Consider the following 25,829-nt stretch of genomic DNA (forward strand, 5'->3'; position numbering starts at 1 on the left):
GCTATTGTCACATCTAATTTGATAATTTCCTTCTTTTTTGAGACGTGAAACCCACCATAATCTACACAGTTGTCAAATTTTGCATTGCTGTAATAAAAATAATAACTTAAAACCCCTATTTCTAAATTGAGATCATAATATGCAGATTTATACAGGTAGTCCTTGGGTTATGACCATTTGGTCAGCAACTCATTGGAATTATGACAATGCTAAATGAGGGAGATTTACAAAGACTTGTAAGCTTACAGTCCTTATTGTCTTACAGTCCTTGCCTGCTAGAATTGCCTACTCTAAGTGATGTGGTCACATGCTTTGCAACTGGATCACTCAAAGATCACAGTTCCAGTCCCAGTTGCTGTTGCAACTCAAGGACTACTTGTAATTGTCAGAATATTCATGACTGGGAAAACATGGTAACAAGGTCAGCCAATGAATAGGGATAGCAACTAAGTCAGCCAATTGGAATCTGAGACAGACTGGAGCCAGGGCATGTCTTAGTAGAATAGAATAGAATAGAATTTTATTGGCCAAGTGTGATTGGACACACAAGGAATTTGTCTTGGTGCATATGCTCTCAGTGTACATAAAAGAAAAGATACGTTCATCAAGGTACAACATTTACAACACAATTGATGATCAATATATCAATATAAATCATAAGGATTGCCAGCAACAAGTTATAGTCATACAGTCATAAGTGGAAAGAGATTGGTGATGGGAACTATGAAACGATTAATAGTAGTGCAGATTCAGTAAATAGTCTGACAGTGTTGAGGGAATTATTTGTTTAGCAGAGTGATGGCCTTCGGGAAAAAACTGTTTTTGTGTCTAGTTGTTCTGGTGTGCAGTGCTCTATAGCGCTTTTGAGGGTAGGAGTTGAAACAGTTTATGTCCAGGATGCGAGGGATCTGCAAATATTTTCACGGCTCTCTTCTTGATTCGTGCAGTATACAGGTCCTCAATGGAAGGCAAGTTGGTAGCAATTATTTTTTCTGCAGTTCTAATTATCCTCTGAAGTCTGTGTTTTTCTTGTTGGGTTGCAGAACCGAACCAGACAGTTATAGAGGTGCAAATGACAGACTCAATAATTCCTCTGTAGAATTGGATCAGCAGCTCCTTGGGCAGTTTGAGCTTACTGAGTTGGCGCAGAAAGAACATTCTTTGTTGTCCTTTTTAATGATGTTTTGATGTTAGCTGTCCATTTGAGATCTTGCGATATGATAGAACCCAGAAATTTGAAGGTTTCTACTGTTGATACTGTGTTGTCAAGTATTGTGAGAGGTGGAAGTATGGAAGGGTTTTTCCTAAAGTCTACCACCATTTCTACGGTTTTGAGTGTGTTCAGTTCCAGATTGTTTTGGTTGCACCACAAGGCTAGTCGCTCGACCTCTCGCCTATATGCGGATTCGTCATTGTCTCGAATGAGACCAATCACTGTTGTGTCATCTGCGAACTTCAGTAGCTTAACAAATGGATCATTGGAGATGCAGTCATTGGTACAGAGAGAAGAGAAGTGGGAGAGCACACAGCCTTGGGGGCCCCTGTGCTAATTGTAAAGGTATTTGATGTGATCTTGCTTAGCTTCACCTGCTGCTTCCTGTTTGTTAGGAAGCTTGTGATCCACTTACAAGTCTGTTCCGGTACCTGTAGCTGGTTTAGCTTAGTTAGAAGAATGTCTGGAATGATGGTATTGAATGCTGAACTAAAGTCTACAAAAGGACCCTTGCATAGGTCTTTGGAGACTCAAGATGTTGTAGGATGTAGTGCAGAGCCATATTAACAGCATCATCTGTTGATCTATTTGCTCGGTATGCAAATTGCAAGGGGTCTAAAAGCGGATTCGTGATGGTTTTCAGGTAGGAAAGCACTAGCCTTTCAAAGGTTTTCATGACTACAGATGTTAGAGCAACTGGTCTGTAGTCATTCAGTTCCTTGATGGTGGGCTTCTTCGGCACTGGGATGATGGTAGAGCGTTTGAAGCAAGAAGGAACATAGCACATCTCTAGTGATTTATTGAAAATATGGGTGAAGATGGGGGCCAATTGGTCAGCACAGACTTTTAAGCAAGAAGGAGTTATCTTGTCTGGGCCTGGCGCTTTTCCTGGCTTTTGTCTGTGAAATAGGTCCTGCACTTCCTTTTCTGTGATCACTAGGGGTTGTGAACCCAATGAAATGGGGTCAGTTGTAGGAGGCTTGGCTGTTGTTGCTGTGTCTGAGATGGGGGTTGTGGAGATAGGTGGCTGTAGTTTCCTTTCAAACCTGCAGTAAAACTCATTCAGGTCATCTGCCAGTTGTTGATTACCTTCAGCCTGGGAAGGAGGTTTGCCATAGCCGGTCTGGAGCTTCTGATTCTGTGCAGAGAAAGAGAAACTGAAACTAAGCAGTGTGTGTGCATGCTGTCTGCTGATCTGAGCTGAAATGAAACTGTGAATCTGCTGTTGGTATTGAAAACTTACTTCATGTATTATTATGTATATAAAGAACTTAATGAATCCTGCTGAATCAGTTTATCAGTGTGTGCTTCTGGATTTGATTTTTGCAAGACAGTAATCACTTCACATACTTCATTTGAAGTAATGTGTATTTACTTTAAAAACTATTATTTTAGATTATATTTGATGGTTTATTGTTCTGTATCACTATAGTAGTTTAGGTTGCATTTTAGTATAGAGACTTTCTGCCATGTTGGTATTTTACCTTATTCATTTTGATCTGATGTGTTGTATGTGATCTATATTATTACTGGTCATTGACTGAATAAATACGCTGCATCTGCTTCTGGATAGATCCCATTAGTCATGTGTTACTGACTCCTAACCCAACATTTGGAGCTTGCAATCTCAAGAAACAAGTTTTTTCCCATTACTTCTGGATGCCACTGCACTGGATGAGATATACATTCCAACACATTTTTCTTACAATTTTTTCCCCATTAAATAGACTGCCAACTTTCTCCCCTGTTTCTCAGCCGACATTTTGTACTAACCCAGAGGGTACTTATGATTCCCATTAGTAAGGCCAAAACAGAAGCACCAAGAAGAGAAGTGGTTTGGAATTACAGGACCTTGGTTGCAGCTTGCAAATGAAACAGATTGCAATGTGGTAGGACTCCAGGAAAGAAATTGCTGGGTTTAATCAACCTTAGCACAATGGTCACAGCAACAACGCACAACTCTGACAGAATTTCTGCTCTGGTTACTATTAATTGAGATTCTTTTGGGAATTGGAAGCTTGTTCAGCTCTTTGGTGTCTTTCACAGGTGTCGCGTTGCCGCCGATGTGGGACCCGCTATGATCCAGTGCCATACGATAAAATGTGGGGCACAGCAGAGTTTAAATGTTTATCATGTGGCCATACTTTCAGGTGAGAGGCAAATCCTTCATGGCCTGGTATAGTTACCGTCCCCAAATCTTAGAAAGCCACATATTTGTTAAATCTAGCAAACCAAAAATATACAGTATGTTAGTTGATCATCTTTTGCTAGGCCATTTGATATTTAGACCTCAGGATGATGTGTGTTGACATATCCTGAATGACAAGATGTGGAGGCCTTCAAATCTTTCCTTGGTAGTTAAACAGAAGAGCTATCTGAATTTTGGGAAAAACAGCCTTCTTTCCTTGGGGAGAATAAAAAAAAAACCAGTTTGCCTCTCAGAAATAGGATGCTCTGGGTGGTTTCTAACTGAGCGAGCTAGAACCTGGGATGAGGCTTTTTAGAATCTTCAGTCTGTACATAGAACAGGGGTCTCCAACCTCGGTCCCTTTAAGACTTGTGGACTTCAACTCCCAGATTGGGAGCTTTGCTGGCTGAGGAACTCTGGGAGTTGAAGTCCACAAGTCTTAAAGAGACCAAGGTTGGAGACCCCTGACATAGAACACTCCCATAGCTAAGAAGCATCTGTTTGCATTATCATGCTCATCAGAGAGTCTGGTGTCTGATGAAAGTGCTAGCCTAGAAATTAGAAGACTGAATTCTAGGCCTTCCTTAGAAAGGCCTGAAAACCGGTGGGGTGACCTTGGGCCAGTCACTCTGTCTCAGTCCAATCCAGCTCCCAAAGTGGTAGGGGGGAAAACAGGTAGTTGCTGTGAGTTAGGTAAACATGTAAGCTGCTGAAAAACAAAATAATAGAATAAAATATTTTTCAATTGTCATAAAATATTATGAAGATAGTAATTACCAGTGTTCAAACAAAGAAAAAAAATAATCCAGTAATAATAGCTCTAGTAAGGAGTCCTTGGTGTTCTCTGAACTTGCTTGTTTTCTTGCAGATATTTCATGATCTTAATTAGGTAACATCATCAGTGCTAGTGACTAGCACTGATGATGTTACCTAGTTAGGGTCATGAAATGTCTTCAAGAAAACAAGCAAGCTCAGAGAGCATCAAGGACCCCTCATTTCAATCCTGAGCTACAAATATTCTCCTTTATGAAAAGTTCTAATATTTATCATACAGGGAGCAATGGATGTGATGCTGTCCATTGGTATTGTAAGCTAGTTTGCTTCTTCCTTGTTCTGGGCGATGTTCATTTATTTTGCAAAATTTGCAGGTTGCAGAATCTGTACAGTCTCACAACACACTTTGAAAAGTTAGAAGTTAACTTTTTTCTTTAGTTCAGTGGCCTGAGGAAAAGTTGTAAAACACGGTGCTATGAATTATAATAAAACCAGGCCATGGGAGTTGGGGTAGAATGAACAGGCCATAAAGTTTTATTGAAAGCTGCCCAGAGTCACATATGTCAGATGGGTGGTTATGTAAATAAAGGACCTACTTCTGCCTCCCTCATACAGGGGATCAGCTCAGATGGGGACACCATCTCCTTGCTTCCAGTGCCATACACCTGTACTCCCAAGCCGTATCCTCCCACCGCGAAAGTTCCCAGGACCCCGAGGCAGACAGCAGCATTCTTGCTTTGCAGAAGATTGCTACAACCGATCAGGTGAGATTGACCAGGCCCTGAATTGTCAGGATCTTTGCCATGCTCAATAGGCAGTATGCGTGTCATCTTCCGGGATGTTATACCAAATTGATGTTGGTCATTGTCAGCAAAAAAGACAAAAAGTAAAAATGAAATAAAAATTTTCATTTTTATTTATTCTTAAAGCTGGTTTTCATAGCTTATAAAGAATACAAACAGCCACCTTCTGCAGGGCTGTATGGAATACTTTCTGGGGATAAATACAAAAATATGATAGCAGGTAGGCAATTTTGTTGAGCTCACAGGACTGTTCTGGTTATGGATTCTGTGCCCTCTATCTTAGTCAGCACCGGGGCTTGGAAAGGATCTTACTGCTATCTAGAACAGGGGGTCTCCAACCTTGGCAACTTTAAGACTTGTGGACTGCAACTCCCAGAATTCCTTTGGGCCAGCTCTGGGCCAACTTTGCTGGCTGAGGAATTTTGGGAGTTGAAGTCCACAAGTCTTACAAGTTGCCAAGGTTGGAGACCCCTGATCTAGAAAAGGTGGAAGTGGAGGGGGTAGGGAAGCAAGTTAAGCTAAGGTTCGGTTTTCAACAAATAGATCTCCAGTTTCATCACAGGGGTAGCAGTCAGCCATTATTATCTTCTCTTCTCTTCTCCTGCAGAGCCTCATATTCCTGGAACCTATTGTGTTCATCCACGAAGCCGGATGAAGAATCACTTGCCAAAAGTCATTTGTCCCAGCGAAGTGCACGATAGCACTGGTTCCACAGTAGCCACTTGCATAAGCCAAGGTAGCTTGGCATGTTCGGACATCGATGACCTCATCTTAGAGGATCTGATAGAACAGGATGAGGAGAACGATAGCGAGGGCAGCAATTAGCCATCTGTAGGCTTGAGATGCCAACCATCTTGCGAGAGATGGACAGAAGGTTGCAAATTAGGGAAAGTGGCATTTGTATGAAATCTTATTTTACATTCCTCTGAAGTCTGTGCCTGTCTGTTCTAATCATGAAAAGCAATTTGCTTCAAGTCCAATCTGACACTATGACAAAGATATGACAGGAGCTGGGGAAGCTTTGTCATCACCATGAAGCTCATAGACCTGCACTTTATGCGACCAAAATATTAAAGATCATGGAATGGGAGGATCCCTGTGGCAAGCAATAAGCCAATAGATGAAAAGAATAATTCTCATTGTGATATATTTTAATTCTTGAAATATAAAACCAAAAGACCAAATATTTTTCTTAATTAAAAAGGGCAAGCAACTACCCTCCAAAGTACTTGCATAATAATAGTAATGCTATTGAAGTATTAGTTATATCATATATAAATCATTTTTATCTGTATATATTAGAGCAGGACTATCAAACTCACGGCCCGCGGGCCAGATGCGTCATGTACTGGCCATGCCCACGCCCAGTTTAGTGAAGGGGGGAAAAGTGCCGATACATCACGTGACAACGTGAGAATTATCCTTTTTTAAAGGTATCGGGTGGGGGGGGAGAAGCTAATATACAACACCTTACAATTGAGAGCATATTTCCTGATTTTAAAATGGAAAGCGTTAGTATGTCTCCTCTGTGCAGATTTTTTTAAATCAGTGATGAATGCACATAACAAATTGCAATGTATCTTTTGTTGCCCCGGTATATTAAAATTCAAATTAAAATATTTTTCCTATGAAGATGTCTGATTTCATCAACAAATATCCTAATATTAGTCTCAAGATCAATCAGAAATTGCCTGCTATACCACCTGAGAGGGGATATTGAGAAGCTCACAATACCTTGACCGCAACTATTCTCTTGCAATTACTAAGTTTAACAGCAATTATTTAAGAAACATAAGGGTTGCTTTGAAGAGACAAATGCCCCAGATTCCGTTTCAGGCATTTTCACATGGCAGCACCAGTGGATATATAGGGTCTCTGCAGGAGACTCCTGGGAGCCTCACTCCCTCAGAATAGACCTGTCTGCTAGATGTCCAAGTTCTAATATAAAACACCTTGATCTGGACTCAGTTGTATGTATAATATAGTTTTATGCATTCACCTTTCATTCTTACAAGGGGAGAGCTGAGATGAAGACTTGCAGAGGGGAGTTCATAGTAGGGTGACCCACAGATCTGCCTGAGAATCCCTTCTTTCTGCTGCTTTGCTACAGCTTTGTGATTGGACCACCTGAATGGAAAGAACTGTCCCTGTATTTCTTCGTGCAGCTGTTAAGCCACTGCACCTCTTAATGGAATAAAGATCTAAGAGGGGTTAAGAGGATGCTTGAAAAACAAGTGGACAATTGAGTGTTATACATAATTAATTCATGTCTTCATTTGCAGAGTTTTGTGTTTTCATGTTTTTATGTTCAGGATTTTATTTTCTTTGAAATAGAATTTTAATCTGAGCGGGCAAGGGAAATAGAATATGAGCCACATCCGGGGTGAAATGCTACCGGTTTGGACCGGTTCAGCTGAACTGGTAGTGGCGGCGGCAGGTGGTTTGGAGAACCAGTAGCAGTGGCAGCGTGAGGCTCCGCCCACCCGCCCGGTCATCGTTACTTCCTGGTTTTAACCTGTGTGTGTGCAGAAGGCTTTGCACATGCGTAGAGGGTCCAAGCGCACATGTGACACGTGCAAGCTAAGTGAGCAAACATGCACAGAGTGTGCACTTCCGAACTGGTTTCATCCCTGGCCACATCAAATGTTAAAAGATCCAGCAGAGTTAATAAAATCATCCCTTCAAAAATAAACCCTGGGATGACAATATATTTTCCAGGAAGTAAGACAGTGACCCAAGCAACCTGCCACTTCATTGCTGGGTGGAGGCCAGTTTTACTACCAATTTATCTGTAAAAACTGGGCAGGAAGACCAGCCCTTAATGTCAAAAAGTATATGGAGCATGTAGGCAAATTGGAAATGACAGCATTATCATTGCAAGACTCCCAGTTGAAGCCAGACTGGAGAGCACCACTTGAGTGAATTCCGCCTTGCATAATGCCAGGATAAGAATGAAGGTGCATCTTCAAAGCTATGTCCTCACATGCACTTAAACACTGGACAGACTCATCCTGACAACATTTTTTCTTGCCCTACCTTCTCAACTCTATCTTGTGTATAAGACAGAGCTAAGCTGTCTTTTCTTGTTCTGGTGATGAAAATATTTTTCCTTTACCTTGACACTTTCCAAGAACAGCCTCAGGTTGCATAAAATCTAATTTGTTTCCTTAGAGAACTGAGCCAATTGCAGGGACCAGGGCTAGCAACAACTGGAGAGCAAATTGGATGCTAGTATCATTTTTTGTCTACTCAAAGGTGGGTGACAAGAACTATATCAGGAAAAAGCCAAAAATATTTTTTAAATGTAGTTCTTTTATTACTATACAATATTGCTTTCTGCCACATGGTGTCTCAATATACTTTTTCTTTCTTGCCAGATTTCAAGGACTTTTAAAATGATTTAAAATACTATTTGAGATATCTTTGGCATTTTCTTCTTTGGATGAAAGATAAAAGCAATACTTTTTATGAAAGCTGCAAAATGGCTTGAGAAGCAAGTAGGCGGGGGAATCTGTGACGTACAAGGCTATCAGTCAATCAGTGCATTGCACAGACAGTTAAAGTTGTTTCTCCTGAGGTCAGATAATAAAAAAACATGGTGTGCATCCAGAGTTCAGTGAATTCTTTCATAAAGTACATCCATCTGGATTTTGGTCTGCTTTGTCATCTTTTCAGTGGATAAGAATGGAACTTAGCTGCCTTGCGTAGACCGGATCATCATTACCACCTTACGGATGGAGTAGGCACCACCACGAAACTCTGCCCAGTAGACTCCATCCTGATAGCGGCTTCGGTAATGACCGCCCTTGTACCAGATGCCATTGAGATTGGAATGGGCGCACATATTGTACCACCAACCACCCTTCTGGTAATGGGCACAGTTCCCTAAGGAGAAAGAATAGGGGTCCGGGGGGGTGGGGGGGAGAGATCAGATGTCAAACCATGAATTCATATGCCATTAACTTTCGGTACCGTAGGGCAAAACTGGGCAGCCGCTGTGTTACATGGAGCTTAACTGATGTGCCTAAAGTCTAATTGAAATGACTTTTCCAGATAACACATTTAGACATCAAGCAAATCCAGCAAATGTTATAGAGGAAGGGAGGTAGGGAAGAAGGAAGGAAAAGGAAGAAAGGAAGGAAGGAAGGAAGGAAGGAAATTATTCTTGGTCCGACCTTCCACTGGCTTCAGCCCAATCTAGTCTTAGCATGTAATGCAATCTCTAAAAAATTACTGGGAAAATATTGCCCTTCCTTGGCAGGGAAAAGGGTGCCCACAATTTCTTAAGATCTTCAAAGGCTGCCATCCAAGCTTATCTTTAGTATGAGTGCATAAGAAATTCTCTTACATTCATTCCAGGCAACCTTGGGAAATGGATTTTTATGAATTTTTAACAAATATTCCAGGAAACTTATGAGCTGCTCTCTCTTGTAATTTAGAGTTTAATTAATGTAGTGCTGCATGTTTGTGCACCTTTTCATACTATACATATTATCCAAGCTTTGCTCAGTATCATATGCCAAAAGTTGAGATAAATGTTATACTGCATTGGGAAAATATCAGTTGATCAGATAAATTTGGCTTAGAAAGTGCCTTGGACAGCAACCATTTGCAGCTATCATACTAATGCAAAAGTCATTGTTTCCCTCTCCCTCTCCCTCTCCCTCTCCCTCTATTATATGCAGTCAGTATATGTTATCCTATACAGAACTGTACAACACAGTAAGATTATTTTTATCTTAGCAACTGCTTTGCTTAACCACCCACATGCATTTCCAATTGTGTTCACTAAATGTGGACTACTGTAGATAGATGAGACGATGTTTTATCGGTGCAGTATGCTTCTCTCCAGTTTTGCTTTGTGTATCAAGCAGCATTTGGAATGAACATAACTTCCAATTATTGGAAGTGGAGGGGGGGAGAAACAGTTGGAACCAATTTTGCAATGGTAGAAGACAAATGAGAGAGAAAGACAGTCAGTTGAAAGTGAATCCTTTAAATGTCCAGGCTCCCTTCTAAAAATCTGAGGCAGAATTAAGCAATTTTACTACTGCTGTAGAAATATTAATTTGCTTCCCATCTAAGTTCTCCTTTAATAGCTTGTGAGCTGTACATTCTAGATTCTCAGTGTTCTTTTATGTAGCACAATTCTTGCTCTCCCCTAGCCTCAAAAAAATGGGAAATAAGAGCTAATACTGTGTTTTAAAGACAGAAATAAAACCAATGGACCTCACTGAAGCTAATATGATATACCTTGGGCCAGAGTATATGTCAGCTGCTAAATCATAAAACAGACAATGATTTTATTTTGCAGCCATTCTGTCCCAAATAGAAAATTCTGTCCAGGCAAGTGGAAAACCCAGTTTGTGCTGGCTTGCTATTTCTTTCCCTCTTGTTTTTTCCCCTATTATGATTGAGATAAATTACAACAAAAAGTCTTCAAGAGGAAAAGACAGATTAGCTGCACAAGGCCTTTTGAGTCTTCTACCTGGAAATCTTTGATTTTCCAGAAATAAAAAAAAATAGTTTTGTCTCCTAAAAACGAAAGTTTCTGCTGAGGCAGCATATCTGACTAGATAATGTATTTTGCAGAAGAATAGAAGCCTCCAAGTCTCCTTGATGTACATGAGACAACATACGGCTTTTATCAGTCAAAATCTTTTAAACGGGCTGAAATTGACTATAAATATAATAATGGTCTTGGGACCAGTTTCATCTCTTAGTACATTTAACAATCTGGGCTTTTTTGAATTAAAGATATGGAAAACACATACACAGACACTAAATGTGTCATTTTGGAAAAACAAGCTCACCCTTTAACCATTCTCTTCAGAGACAGAACAATTACCTTTCACAATACTCTATCCTTATGTTCTACACATGTTGATTTAGCTTAGCGATCAGTGTGAAGTGAGTTCCATATTTTGGGCACAAATTTATATTGATGGTTCTAGATCAGGGGTCTCCAACCTTGGCAACTTTAAGCCTGGTGGACTTCAACTCCCAGAATTCCCCAGCCAGCTTTGCTGGCTGGGGGATTCTGGGAGTTGAAGTCCACCAGGCTTAAAGTTGCAAGGTTGGAGACCCCTGTTCCAGATGGTATAGCTCTGCCTCCAAGTCCCATTACAACAGCTTTCTCCTGCTTTGCCATTGTGTGGAAGGTCAGCAGGTACTGATTGCTGCCTCATCCCAACTGGATGATGTTGAGCTGAAGCTCTCCTCGCAGTTTTCACGAGGAAACAAACAGAAGGCTCCCACCCATCAATCTGAGCTCCAAGGAGAAAGAAAAGGATTAAAATACAATGAATATAAACCCTTCTCTATACAATTCATCATGGCATCCATAAGGCCCCCTTCTCCTATTTTCCCCACAACAATAACCCTGTGAGGTGAGTTGGGCTGAGAGAAAATAACTGGCCTAAGTCACCAAGCCCAGTTTTCATGGCTAACGGAAGATTGTAACTCAAGCCTGCTGGTTTCTAGTCCACCTCCTTAAACATTACACCAAACTATTTTTATCAGTAGTCTTTCCTGCTCAGTTTTTGATGCGTCCTTCCAGAAGTTTCTGCCCTCTTACCTGAGTAAGCATCATGGTCATGATCAAGAGTGCTGAACTGTCGGCCGTTGTGCCAGGAGAGAGAGTCTCCAGCACTGCCTTGATATTTTCCCAGCCGTAGCCGATAGAAGTCACTCTCGGGCTCCAGAGCAAAGGTATTGTATTCAGCCTGCGCCTGTCGCCCACTCCAGTCTTCCATTAATATACGCAACATGTATGAACCCTGGTGGGTCAGCAAGTGAATGGATTCCAGACCCAGCCAGTGCTCCCCTTCCAGGTTCCCAAAACCATTCTAAGAAAAAACACAGCGAGCAAATGATTAACAAAGTGCCATTAAGGCAGATGACTCTCTCTGGAGTCCTCCTGTAGTGGGAAATTAAGGAGTTCATTCACAGAACATGCAGTCATACAATGCCAGGTCAATATCCAAAACAATCTGCCATCCGGCCTCAGTCCCAGCTCCTTCCTTTGCAAAGAGATCATCTGGTATCCTTGGAACCATTGAGGATGCTTAAGGGAACATCTCTATGACCCTGCTATGCTAATAAGGCAAAATGTGTATCTTTGGCTTAATGTGTTTTGTGTATCATGATTTATAGCTTAACATTATGGAAGAATCCATTCATTAAGGGTTTCTCAAGAACTAAAGTACAATCTTGGCTTGGATAACCCAAATCCTTCTCATTGAAGATAAATATAAATTTATAACCATTTTTCTGTAATGATAACCAGGTCCCAAAATACAAATGCCTAAGTCTTCTGTTTTGAGGTTTGTGAATGCTACTTATAAGCATCCACTGAAGTTCAGTTTGTGAACCTGGCTCCTAGTTTCATCATGTATGGCTCTTCATCCTCAACCCTGCTGTCTGACTTCAGCTCTCTAATGCTAATTTCCAGTAAGTGTGCATCCTGCAATTCTCTCCCCCTAACTGTACCCACAATTTGGGTATCCTTCCACTTCACAGCTTCTCTCTTTGTGGGGGCACCAGGAGCCACATCCTCCAACCTTGTAATGCTGCCAAGTGGTAAAGAAATTGACTGATCCATCCTGCCGCCGCTGAATGACTGTCCAACCACCTCCATCGTATTCCTGGTCACACCAGACCTGGATGATACCCTGGCCATGAGCTGGTTGTAGCATGATGATGCCAGTGGGTTGGCCATCCTGTTGAGCTGCTTGACAGTCAGGCCAAGGCCCTGCACAGGAAACAAAATGAAGCTTATTCCAAAGTGACTGATGCTGTTGTGGCTTCTAGAAACACACCACATTATGGTCTAAGGAACCACTGTTGATATTTTGCCTTGTGGCAAGCATGCCTTTAACCATAAACCACATTTTCCATAGAAAGACTCAGACAAGGGAATGTCTCTCCTGCACCAGGGGCCTCCTATATACTAGGAAGCCATGCTCTGTCAGTTTTGAAAGCGTACCAACAAATCACTGGTTTCTCTTAGCAAATACTGTTTGATGCTCAGCCAAGCTAGAACATCAGATCAAGGGCTTGGATTTCCAAGATGAAAAGGATGGGACGTAGTTTCAGTGTAGACTGCAATATTTTATTTTTATTTTTATTTGGTTCTGGTCAACAGATGCTTTGTGGAAGAAGCAGGAGGCCCCATGAATAAGTAAGGGTGTAGAGGCTATAAAGCCAATACTCTGCACTGAGAGTATGAATACTTCTTCTAAACTATAATAAACTATTCATAGTGGTTTATAATTCTACTTTAACTTTCAAAACCAAACTAATAAATCTGCGGAATGAACATCCTTTAGTTGGCAGTCTAAAAGTATACTAGGAATAGCATGAAGCACTTGCAGTTTATATTTTGGGCCAGGGGATAAGGCAGTGCAGAGAAAAGTAGTGAATTATTTACAAGATAAAGAATACTTGGGATGTCCATGCTTTGTCTGCATGAACATTCCAAGAATTCTATATGTTACATGTTAATCTGTATTTCACACAGATAAGTAGCATTAAACTGTTCCTGGACTAATTTACTTCAAATTTATGGGTGGAGTAATTGCATAGCTGAACCCTACAGAAAATGAAACATAAATCACCATACCAATATCACATAGAAATGTAACTCAAATTTCTCTCACTGGCAGGCAGGGAGGAAGTAAAGGAACACTGCACCATCCTCTTTAGGAATAGTTTTACCTCCCCATTTGGGTGACCTAGGACCTGGTCACTTCCCATCATGGCAACAGACTGCTAAGCACAACTTTAGCTGTGTTTCTTGGCAGTTGTGTGCTCCCTCACCTGTAGATTTGGTGGGCCCAACAGCAGGGAGCAGCGGAGTATCATCCAGTGGAGAGGGAGCCTTGTCAGACCAGTGCTGGGCAGATGCTGTCTGATCTCGCTGGATGTCATTGATGGTGTCAAAGTGGGCTCTGCTTTCATTGGAGGTGGTGGTAGGGTTGTGAGGTACCACTGGTGCCAAAGGTGGCTGTGTGAAGAGGAGTAGCAATCTCATGCAACAATCATCCTCAGGGAGCAACATCCAATTTGGACCATCTCATCTGAACTCTACAACTCTTCCTATGCTGTTGTTTGGGGGAAATGTTTCCCCACAAAATGGATGAGTCATGGATAAGGCAGACTTGCTGTTGGCTGCCTATGACACAACCTGTTGTGTCTGCGCCCCCCGAGCCGGGCCCCCTGCCAGAAAGTGACTTGGAAAGTGAAGGGCCATCAGGACTTACCTCAGGAGCACCGGCTTCCCTGGCTCAGCTCCAGGAGCCAGAGGCAGGCCAGGTGGAGGAGATAACGAGGCCTCTGTCCCCTGACTCTTTCCCCCCAGGCCACGCCTCCAGACCCAGTTGATGGCAGTCAGGCCTGGCTGGACCCTAGGTTTCTTAGGCAGGAGAGGTGGGAACAACAGAAGCAGGGCTGGGGCAGGCCTAGGAAGTGCTGAGTCATGGAGCCACACCCCACAGGATATAAAAGCAGCAAGGGCTGCTATATCTCTTCGTAGCAAGCAAATCAACTGCTTAACTAGAGCTGAAGTACTGTCTGTTCCTGGTTGACTCATCAAGAGAGATAACAGAGACACTTGGCAGACGCTCGCTAGTTTGCTGCCAGAGCTGATAGTGCCAGCTAATTAAGTCATCGCTCGGACTGAGGCTAGGGGGACAGAACACAACCTTTTTACAGAGAGCAACTCAAATCTTTTCGATTTGTGGGGGAAGGTGGGGCTACATCTGTAGAAGTCCATCCTTCCTTTGTCCCGTGCTCTCCACCACACATTTGGAAAGCATGAAATTGGTGAAGGCTAGTTTGTGAAGAAGCTAAAAGGTCCCAACCATGCAGCAGTGCATTTGAAGAACATTATGCCCCCATAGAATAGCTGTGTGTATTTGCTTCTAAACAATATTTAAGGAAGTAGATGATTAAAATGAAAGCAAGATGCTAGATCTGAAGTGTGGAGTGGGAAGTCTTTTGCTCATCCCACTCTGGTGGTCTGAAAGCAGATTAACTTAGAATGCTGCAAATGTGGGTGGTGCAAATCACATCGGCTTTCAGCCTATCATTACTGTCACACAGGCTTCCGGTGGAGTTGATGGATAACACAGTGCAACAACTTCTTTGGGTTTTTGGATGGGGGTAATTTTTTAAAGAAAACATAACAAGGCTAACGGCAGCAATTAGTTTAGTCTCTCCCAGTCTAGCTCTGGAAGCAGAATTTACATTTAGCTATCTCCGTTTCAGCGTTTGCTTCCAGTAATGCTGCCACTTGGTTTTTAAATTGCAGAGAGAATCGAGTATCATAGTCTTAAATTTTCTCTAACTGCATGTATGCTTGCAGGCAATAATGTTATTTTAACACAGTAATTTTGAATTGCTCAGGAAATAAGGAAAGGGCAAAGTATATGCTGGCCAGCGTCCATTGTCTGTCAATCCAGGAAAAGATTTCTGCCCTGGCTCTGACATGTCTTTCCTTTTATCTTCTTCAATCCCTCAAATCAGTTGAGTTGAAAAAGCTACTCTGAGCATCCTTCTTTTTGGATCTTCAGTGAGTCTGATGGTATCCATGCATGGTTGGAGTCAAAATTAACAAGAATGGTGGCTGGTGCATTGTACTACCAGCCCTGTCCCTCCTAAATCTGTACTTGTCACACTTGCAGTTTTAACTATGATGCTCCATCTGCTATCTTGTTGATTTGACACTAGCAAAATTGCCAAGTAAAAAGTTCCAGATGTCATTCAACAGCTCTCTTATCAGTTTCTTTGGAATTGTTGTCAGACACACAAGTCTTCAGTAACATAACACTGCCTAGTGCAATTTAAGTTGATTAGTCTTGATTACTCTTTATTAAAACAACAAATCCAGTGTTTCCCAACCTGGGGAAACCTTTTCCAACTTTTAAGATGTGTGGATTTCAATTCCAGGAATTCCCTAACATGTTGGAAGTTGAACTCCAACTTCTTAAAGTTGCCAAGATTAAGAAATTCTGATCTAAATGCATCTTATTTTTAGATTCTTCCAGCAATCACACTTCTTCCACCAAAATTCTCCTTCTTTCCAGATTTCTTTCTGGTATTCTAAATACTCTGTAAAGGCAGTTCAACAACCCTTTCTTCTCCTGTGAGAAAGTGGGAAACTAAACTATCCATTCACTATGAGAACAGTCAGCAGGCTGCTGTGACTGAATGCAGGCTATCACAATTACCATTTCTTTCCTCTGAGCCTGGACTTACAGCAGCAATGCAGTCCACATAAAAGTTCAGTAAAAAGTTTCATAAAAGTAAAAGTTTTTCTTGCCAATGGAGATACAATTTGCTGTGGGAAAATCTTTCTGCACCCTTGCTCTTAAGTTGGGCCCAAATGTCTAGCCAGAAAAATATTTTAATTCAAACCATTATAAATATGATCCTAGAAAATCCTGGAGTCAGCTCAGCACAGGTTTGAATTTTGCTCCAACCTCATTGAATTCCTAGGTTTGAGAAAGAGAGGATGGTTGTTGCACAAAGCAAGGTTTGCAGTTGAAGCTGGAATAAAGTTGTCCAAAAGCTGAAAGTAAGACAGAGTTTAGTTTAGTTTAGGTTAAGTTAGTTTAGGTTTTCCTGTTATCCTGGGTTCCTGATGTACAAATATGTAGCTTTTGAAGACATGAGATAAAGGGGTGAGAAAAACTTTATCATTCCAAGGTTGCTGTTAAGGCAGGGAAACACACTCATGCATTTGCACACCTAAAGATAACCAAAAGGTTCCTCTGCAGGATTTTGTTTTAAATAACCAGGAGATTCCAAGGTCAGGCCTTGAATATATTTCTCATTCAATGAGAAAAATGGGATTCAGAAAAATAATGGCAAACTGAAGACAGCATTGTAAAAAGCAGAGCGGCAACTGCTGCAGAATGAAGAGTTGGCAAGTAGATTGGCTCTTTGACAATTTCTCTAGAAACACACAAGTACTCCAGACGATTGCTTTTCACAAAGAGATTGCAAGACAGAGGTCTTTGGCAGGTTCAGAGCCCTGAGAGACAAGGGAATGGCATCAGGTTGATGTCTTTAAAAGGACGCTGGTTTGGCATACAGCACTTCCTTTTCAAATCACTTTTGGAAATTGCTTGTTAATTGGTTTTCAGCTATTAGAAATCTTTGGATAGAGAAGTCTGAAAACGCAAGGAGAGTTTCCTTCAATTCTGAGCAAAACGATTTTAAATACAAATTTAAGGACTTAAACTGTTGGGTTTTTCCCCCCCAAAAAGCAGCAGAAGGGTAATTACAACTTTGATTGTGGAAAGTTACAAACAGACTAAGGGTCCAGATGGATTTGAAATAGCATTTTGAAATGCATGATAAAAATCCATCTCCTGGGGAAATACTTTTCATTTGAATTCTTTTAAAAACAAAATAATAAGACTTTAAAAATAATATAGTAGAGTGAACCAGAAAGAACTAAGATCACAATTAAAGGAGTTAATTTTGAGAGTGTCTGCCTCTATACATAGACTGTATTTAAAAAGTGCTATAGAAATTAACTGATATGATTGAGACTGATTTGAAAGTGCATGACATGTTACATTAATGATATGGAATAAGTTGTTATACTGGACATACAAAAGAAAGCAGCTGATGTCTTAATAATTGAAGGGATAAACAAATAACAAACCAAGAGAGTGACCTAAATGATTTTCCTATATTGGTTTTACAAAAGAGTCTTATTAAAGCTATGAAGTTGTTTTCTGAAAAGAGATAAATAAATGAATAAACAAACAAACAAATAAGATTCAAGTCTTACAACATTGTGCAACGGGACTAAAGTGCAAGATTGTTAAAAGTAAAAGGAAGGAATATAAAGTTGATTTTTTGATCAAGATTAAAATAAATATGTTGTTAACCCCTGATGGATTTTGCTGACATTAGGACTGAAACGATGCAATTTTATGGAATTGCTAATTTTCCATGGAGAAAGTATGATTTTAAAAAATTCCAGTTTCAAATTTAAAAAAAATCAGCTACCATTATCGTCATAATCTTGAAACCATGCTTCTTTCTACCCTGCCTACCCTCTTGTCCTCTCTCTGGTTCCTGAGTCCCAGTTCCCTCTGGCCAGTACCTGTGGGGGCACCTCCCTGCCCGCTCTTCCTTGCTGGCACTCTCTCTCTAGGCGGCTGATGAGGGCACTCTGATTGTTGACAAGGATAGCCAAAGCATTGTATTTCCCCTCCAATTGACGATAACTGGCCGCCACCCGTGCTGCCTCAGCAGAAGCATTGGCTACACGCCATTCCAGTGCAGAGGTCTGCACTGGCCGCTCTCGTCGTTGAAGGATCTCATGAAGCAGCTGAGTATAGAGCTGGGTCACCCGGGCATTGACATTGCGGCTTTCCTTGCGTAATGCCTTGACCTCGCTCACCATGGCCCCATCCACCTCCACCAGTCGCCGTAGTTCATCCATTTGGGCCTGCTGCCGGCTCAGCTGGACATGGAGCTCTTCCACCTCACTCCGGTTGGGACCAGGAGGTTCAGGGGGAGGACGTACACTGCTCCAGCACACTGCTCCCGTGAACTTCTGCTGGGGCAAAATGAAGGTGTAGGTACATCTTGGTCCAGTGATTGGTTCAGGGCCTGAGAGAATTGGCCTGGCCAGGCTCAGTAACAGCAGCACCAACACTGAGGACCGAGGCTCCATACTTGCGGGAAAAGAGGCAAAAGTTGCCAGCAGGGTGGATTGGAAACAAGTCCTCCTCTCAGAAGACCTACAAAGCAAGGGACAAACATCTTCAAACCCAATAAGGCCTTAGCAGCAAAGAATGCACAATATAGCCACCTGTTTACACAAATGAAACAAAACTTGCATTGGGCCTTCCTTTGGGCTTTTTCGTTCTCATAACTCATGAGAGGAGAAAACTCCACTTTGCATCTCAGTATTTGGAGCCAACTGAAAACAAAACTGATGTAAGTCTCACATGGGAGATGGCTCAATTTCTCAGACATCTCTCTTCTGTAAGTGAGAAACAACCAAGACAGAAACTCTGAAGGGTGTTCCCATCTTACAAAGTTCACGATTGGCAAATAAGCAGTTTAGATTTGGATTAACATTGCAATGAATTTGAGAGGGAAGGAGAGCAAGAGATAAACCCTGGACAGATGTGGCTTCTAGTTCCTGTGTAAACAGAGCATCCACTCCCAGGCCTCCTGGGCAGTTCCATCTGGATTTTATCACAGCTCCTTTAACCCCCCACTCCCCACTCCTTCTCCCTTTCCCTCTTCTCATGCTGGCTTTCAAGAGCAGAAGGAGAGATTAAAATAGCTGCGGGTATTTATTGTTAGCAGTGGGAGAGCTGGAACCAGCCAATATGACTACTTTCAGACAAATCGGTTAAGAAAGGACAGAAAATCATTACACCGTCTTGCAATCTCTGTCAGCCAGCTGCTGTGTAAAGTTACTCAGAAGTAAGTCTGAATGAATTAAAAGGACAGGAGATTCTTGCAAAACTCAGGAAGTCCTTGTAGGTATTAAAAATTAAGTTGGAACATAAAAGACTAAAAGAACAAGCCTAGCTACGAGAGCTATTAGTTATTGACACATAAGGACCAGTGGGAATCTCCCATTTGCCAAAATAATTTCATTGCAAGCAATTCATTCCATTTTTTTCTCAAGATATGCCTTGCAAGAGATCAGATACAAGCCAGTTATAGCTGTAATCCCATGCACTTGCTTTCTAAGCCACATTTAATTAGCCACACACTGCACAGTAAGAGCCAAAAATATGTATTTGCATTTAATGTATTTTACCTTCAGCTTTTTTAAGCATCAGTTGAGAAGGGACTGTTCACTATTTAGTTTACATCTGAAACTGAATTTTAACACACCTTTCTCAAGTGGCCTTGAGGAAAAGTCTTTGACTTACAACCATTCATTTAGTGACTGTTCGAAGTTACAACAGCACTGAAATAAGTGACTTATGACGTTTTTCATACTTACCACCATTGTAGCCTCCCCTAGGTCACATGATCTAAAAACTGGCATGTTTTTATGACAGCTGCATTGTCCTGAGGTCATATGATCACTATTTCTAACCTTTCTAGCTGGTTCCCAGCAAGCAAAGTGAATGGGGGAAGCCAGATTCAGTTAACAACTGTGGCAGAAAAAATGGGACAAAATTCCCTTAGCAACTAGGTGGCTCAGTGGCTAAGACGCTGAGCTTGTCAATCAGAAAGGTCAGCGGTTCGAATCCCTAGTATAGGTCTCCTGCGTGAGCAGGGGGTTGGACTAGATGACCTGCAAGGTCCCTTCCAACTCTGTTACTGTTAACTCTTGTATTTTGCTCATTTGTGGTCATAAATCGAGGACTATCTGTATTTGCTTAGAGGAAAATTGCTCTATTGGTGCCATTGACCAATATTCTTCCATCAAGTATCAGAGAAAGATTTTCCCCCCCTCCTCTTTCAAGATTGCAGCACAAGAGCAAAAGCATCGAATTCCAGCCCTTCCCCTAATGCCCCTCTTGCCTCTAATCCCAATAATCAGTTGTCATTCATTTGATAGTATTTGCATGAAAACATTATCTTATACATTAGATAATGTAGACATTAAAGTGGAAGATGCATTTAATATTACACCATTTAGCAGTATTTCTTGAAGTGTGGTCGTAGGATCTCTGGGGGGTTCCCATGACCTCTCTGAGAAATCAAAATTATTTGCCAGGCTATATTGAAAAATAATAAACATTAAAATCCCATCAAGCGAATGTGAGAAGCACTAGTGGTGGTGAACGTGTGAATTTTAATTTTTAATATGGTAAATATCAATAAATGTAAGTCATACAATCAAAAGCTCTTTTGGGGTCTTCCATAATTTTTAAAAACAGGAAGGAGTCCTGAGAGAAGAAAGTTTAAGAAATTCTACGCTAGCCAAACTTTGCTTCTGCCTCTGGCATGAGCTTCTGAACCAGCTGCCTCCATGTTTCCAAATTCCCAACCTCAACTTGAATGAAGAACACAAAATCCTAGAATCAAAATGTAATAGATTCTTGTTTTGATACACTGTATGGTACATCTATGACCGTGTTGGCGAACCTATGGCACACGTGCCACAGGTGGCACGCAGAGCCATATCTGTGGGCACGCGAGTGTTGCCCTAGCTCAGCTCCAGCGCTCATGTGTGCACCAGCCAGCTGATTTTCGGGCCTTCCGGGCCTACCGGAAGTCATGAAATGGGCTGTTTCCGGCCTCCAGAGGGCCTCCAGGGGGGTGGGGAAGGCCATTTTTGCCCTCCCCTGACTCCTAGAAAGCCTCTGGAGCCTGGGGAAGGCAAAAAATGGGCCTACTGGGCCCACCATGCCATCACGTGCCAAAAAGCAGGGGGAGCGTGTATGGGGGGTTGTGTGCGCATGTGCGGGGGGCGGAGCGCTTTGAATTATGGGTGTGGGCAAGCACGCATGTGACACCACCACCCCCGTGCTGTCGAGCCTCGAGCCAAGCTTCAAAAGAAATCCAGTTACTTATTAGGAGCTGCATGTCAGCATGTTCCAGGTGAAGCCAACTCTGAATCCTGGTAATTACGGCCCCAATCATGAATCTGTTTCCCCCCTCCCACCAGGGTGTGTCATCAATCACATTTCTCAATGGAGCAATTTCGCGGGAGATCACTCCCCTCCTGCTGCTGTGGGTAACCCTGGGAGACAGCCTTGAGAGAGATATGTCTGGGATGTGCTCCTGTCTTTGGCTGCTGTGCTGCTTTGTCTGTTTCCCATCTCCCTTGCCTATGGCAATTCGAGAGCAGGCCAGGGATGCTTTGCGAGTTGACAGCAAAATTCAAAGACCTGCAAATAAATGATTGTACCAATAGTAACAGGCGCCTGGGCAGTGGTGGGATTCAGCGAGTTTGCACCACTTGGGGAGAACCGGTTGTTAACTTTGTGAGCAGTTTGGCAAACTGGTTGTTGGAAGAAATCATTAGGATAGAGAACAGGTTGTTAAATTACTTGAATCCCACCACTGCACCTGGGGTACAATCCCAAAACAACTGGAGCACCACTTGAACACTATCTGCATTGACAAAATCATCCTCAGTCAATGACAAGTGAGGCTACTTGGAACAGCTTATCTCGTGTGACAAGACCCTTAACACCATCAAACATCAATATCTGCCTATCCCAGGTCCCTGGAAAGGACTCGATAGGTGGATCAAAATGCCAAATACAGTCTGAACATCTGATTTCTGCGATGAACCATAATATAGATAGTCCTCTACTTACAACAGTTCACTTAGAGACCGTTCAAAGTTACCACAGCACTGAAAAAAGTGACTTATGACCATTTTTCATACTTATGACTGTTGCAGCATCCCCATGATCATGTTATCAAAATTCAGACAGTTGGAAATTGACTCATATTTATGACGGTTGCAGTATCCTCATCAAGTGATCAACTTTTGCCCGTTTCTGATGAGCAAAGTCAATAGGGAGACCAGATTCACTTAACCACCATGTTACTGATTCATCTAAAAAATGTGGCAAGAAAAGTCATAAAAGGGGGAAAACTCACTTAGCAACATACATTTTGGCTTCAATTGTGGTCATTTACTCTGCACATTGACAAAATTTCCATCTATCAATTGCAAAAGATTATACTCTTAGATTTTGCACAGATACTATGCTGATGCATTACAACATCTTAGGTTCTTGGAAAGAATTTGATGAATATTAGCTAAAGAATTGGCAGCTGTGACTTCACGTTGTTATGAACAGATAATAATAATAATTTATTATGTATAACTGCCTTCCATTATGCGTGTGAGATAGTCTCTTTCACATATTTATAAAATGAACTGACCAAACTCTAAACAGACCCAGAATTGCTACCCAGGGGAAATTTACTTTATTTAATTATTGTACGAGCAAGTTGTTTTCAATCCTAGCAATCCCATATACTTTTTTGCTGTCCAATAACTTAGTAGTTCTCAATCTTTTCTCCACTACGTACCCCCTTTAAATATCTTTTGTGGCCATGAACCATAATCATGGACCCTGAAGACTTAACTCAAGATTTAAATCATAACATTTCTTCAAGCCTTCATGCACCCCCTGTGATGACATCACGGCCCCCCAGGGGTCTGCAGACCACAGGTTGAGAACCATGCAATAACTTATATCCTGCCTCTTCTTAGGCATCTAGGTACCTCTAGGTAAAACCATTTAAAGACATGTAAAACCATATAAAACAAAGATTCAAATCATCAAAATAACACCCATTGTATTGGCGTCTAAACCACACGATAGTCCTCCTTGGATTGGCTGCATCCATTTAACTTGCATCTTCAGCCCTGAATCCCTGAAGAAAATGTCTTGAGATCTTCCAAAATGAGCAACATAGGATGGATGGGTTAGTCGAATTCCCCAGTGAGGGGTCTGCCATTGAGAAGGTCAGATTCCTGGGTCCCTCCCCTTTGACCTTTCCTGAAAGATGGTTTCTCAGTCTGTACCTCTTAACCCAGGGGTGAAATTCAGCCGGTTCTATCTGGCTCGGGCAAACCAGTAGCAACGGCTGTGGGAGGCTCCGCCCACCCACGCAGAAGTCATGACGTAGCTTTTTTGTGATGATTTTAAGCCTCTGCGCATGCACGCGGTGCGCACACATTTGCGAACCGGTAGGGAAGGGAAGTGAGTTTCACCCCTGCCCTGCCTTAACCCATCTGTTACAGATGGGCAGACTCTCCCTGGTTCAGATAGAAATGTTGGTATTGGTTCAATATTTTACTGTCATTTGAATTCCTACTTCTGAACAGAGAATTGAGCCCGTAGGAGGTAGGACTGGGGAGAAGCAATCAACGCTATCACCAATCTGCCACCAATGCGACACGAGACAACACCATACGAGCAATGGTATGGAAGGAAATGCAACCAAGGACACTTTCAAGAGTTGAGTCTACGTCCGCATTGTTTGGATATGGAAAGCTAATTTCCTATTAATTAGTTTCATGTTACTCAATTCCATTTTGTTGTGAAGATTAAACAGCTATGCACCCCCCCCACAATATTTATAAACAGAAAATATTATTTTCTGCATAGACACACTGTTCCTTGTACACAAAAAGCTTCTCCAAACCAAAAGGCAAAAGGAATAAAAAAATAACCCGCATTAATAACCTAGTTCTATATATAGATGAGAATTGGCAGTTTTTTTGAAACTGCTGGAGAAGGACTTCTGTGTAACTTGTCCTCTCAGTCTATTTATTCAATGTCCCACTGTCTTACCTGCATGCTGGTCACCTCCGTGTCCAAAACAATAACCAGCTCTTTCGTTGTGTGAACCCACGTCCTTTGCTGAAGCAATGAGAAGGACCCCCTAATCCTAGACTTCAACCTTTCAGCAGACCCCGTCTGTCTCTCGCATCATGCATCCTGCCAGCGCCAGGAAAAAGTGTTAAATTCCTTGTGCTGCACACTGCAGTCCATCAGGATATGATTTCCAGCTTCCTCTTAAGGCAGTCATAGAACTGTTTATAATAAGAATTAAAGGCATGGAGTGTGTTCCCTTCCCTTTGTTGCTCTCCAGATAGTTTGTCGAATTAACCCTTTTTCTGCATTAACACGATATTCTAAATTATGCAGCAGGCAAATGGGCTGGGTTTTCACAACTTTTTCACTCTCTCACATAACTAACCAAATGAGCACTTTGTATAAATATAGCCACTGGGTCTTTAGCTACCAGGTGAAGTATACGGTATTTCTTAAAACGGTGATTGTGACCAGACTCTCCATTGTTATGTGATGTGGTCAAAAAGCAAAGTGTGCAAGAAATACCAGTCCAGGCAGGGAATTTCAAAGGAATTTTAACCACCACATGATGCCTTCATAACTCCAACTGGCCACTGAATGAATGGTAAGGTGAAGACCCAAATGCAAGTAAATATATGTTTGTGTACACCTAGGCATCTATTCTATTTGGGAGATGAAGAGCACATCATCTTCAACTCCCAGAATCAGCAAAGCTGGCTGAGGAATTCTGGGAGTTGAAGTCCACAAGTCTTAAAGTTGCCAAGGTTGGAGACCACTGATCGAGAACACAGATGTGAGAGAAGGAAAGAAGGCAACAAGGGAAACTAAAAATCATGCTCAGGTAAACTCATCTAAGATCGGAATATACTGTACATATCAGGTAAAATTTGTTCTGTTTCAATCTTTATCGGAAACAATTTCTGATGGAAACATTAAACAGACGATTTGGGAAGGTAAATTGGACTTACATTCTCTGTTGTGGGTGATCCCCTGAAAGATGTCTTCCATTTACTGTTCTTTTGCATTTAAACACCCTCAAGAGTTCTTCCAATCAGTTGATATATTTTTTGCAGTCTTTTCTTTTTAAGCAAGGAAGCGAGTCTATCAAAATTCATTTCTTCCTAACATGGATCTGCTAGGAATGAAGTGCCCCACCAGTTTTCTTGTAAATCCCTACCTTAAATCTTCCATTCCCTAAATGTCCAGATTTATTTCCATGGAAAAAATGAAGCAAGTCTTTAGCACTGCAGTTCTCTGTGGGAACCAGTATGTGCCCACAGCAACTCCCTTGCTTTGGCATTCATTAGGTTCCCTTCCCTCCTATTCATTTTTAATTTGGTTGTCTTTTAACTGGGAAGGATCCTGGGGTTGACAGACCCTGGTTTTGATCTTATTTGGGGCTTGGAAGCTAAGCAGTCTCGGGCTTTAATAACATTTGCATGAGAGACTACCAGGGAATGGTAGAGCTGTAGATTAGACTAGGAAGTAGAAAAACATCTGGACAAGACAAAGGCAAAGAAAGAGATGGATGAGTTTCACTGTGAGACTTTATGCTTTCC

The 25,829-nt window shown here is 41.8% G+C and overlaps 2 protein-coding genes across 4 annotated transcripts in view; one reads left to right on the forward strand and one right to left on the reverse strand.

The window, feature by feature from the left end:
- SHFL (shiftless antiviral inhibitor of ribosomal frameshifting) overlaps window positions 1-6,598 on the forward strand; it is a 42,417-nt gene extending 35,819 nt beyond the window's left edge. The window contains exons 7-9 of one of the 2 annotated variants that reach the window (XM_058171026.1): window positions 3,260-3,363; window positions 4,791-4,939; window positions 5,586-6,597. In XM_058171026.1, coding sequence (XP_058027009.1) covers window positions 3,260-3,363; window positions 4,791-4,939; window positions 5,586-5,803 — 471 coding nt within the window. In that variant the 3' untranslated portion in view covers window positions 5,804-6,597. Of the gene's footprint in view, window positions 1-3,259; window positions 3,364-4,790; window positions 4,940-5,585 lie in introns of both variants that reach the window. The other variant, XM_058171027.1, reaches the window with a different exon arrangement.
- Window positions 6,599-8,294: 1,696 nt separating this feature from the next.
- ANGPTL6 (angiopoietin like 6) lies at window positions 8,295-25,447 on the reverse strand. Of its 2 annotated transcripts, none has more exons than XM_058172435.1 (6): window positions 25,239-25,447; window positions 18,102-18,744; window positions 13,799-13,985; window positions 12,541-12,731; window positions 11,556-11,826; window positions 8,295-8,863 (listed from the first exon to the last, which is right to left on the reverse strand). In XM_058172435.1, coding segments are annotated over exons 1-6 (1,488 nt in total). In that variant the 5' UTR covers window positions 25,241-25,447; the 3' UTR covers window positions 8,295-8,669. The 2 variants fall into 2 exon arrangements, with proteins under 2 accessions (XP_058028418.1, XP_058028419.1); XM_058172436.1 differs by lacking the exon at window positions 25,239-25,447 and adding an exon at window positions 24,247-24,469.
- Between the last annotated feature and the right edge of the window lie 382 nt (window positions 25,448-25,829).

Source organism: Ahaetulla prasina, chromosome 2, assembly GCF_028640845.1.
Source record: "Ahaetulla prasina isolate Xishuangbanna chromosome 2, ASM2864084v1, whole genome shotgun sequence".
Taxonomy (NCBI): Eukaryota; Metazoa; Chordata; class Lepidosauria; order Squamata; family Colubridae; genus Ahaetulla; species Ahaetulla prasina.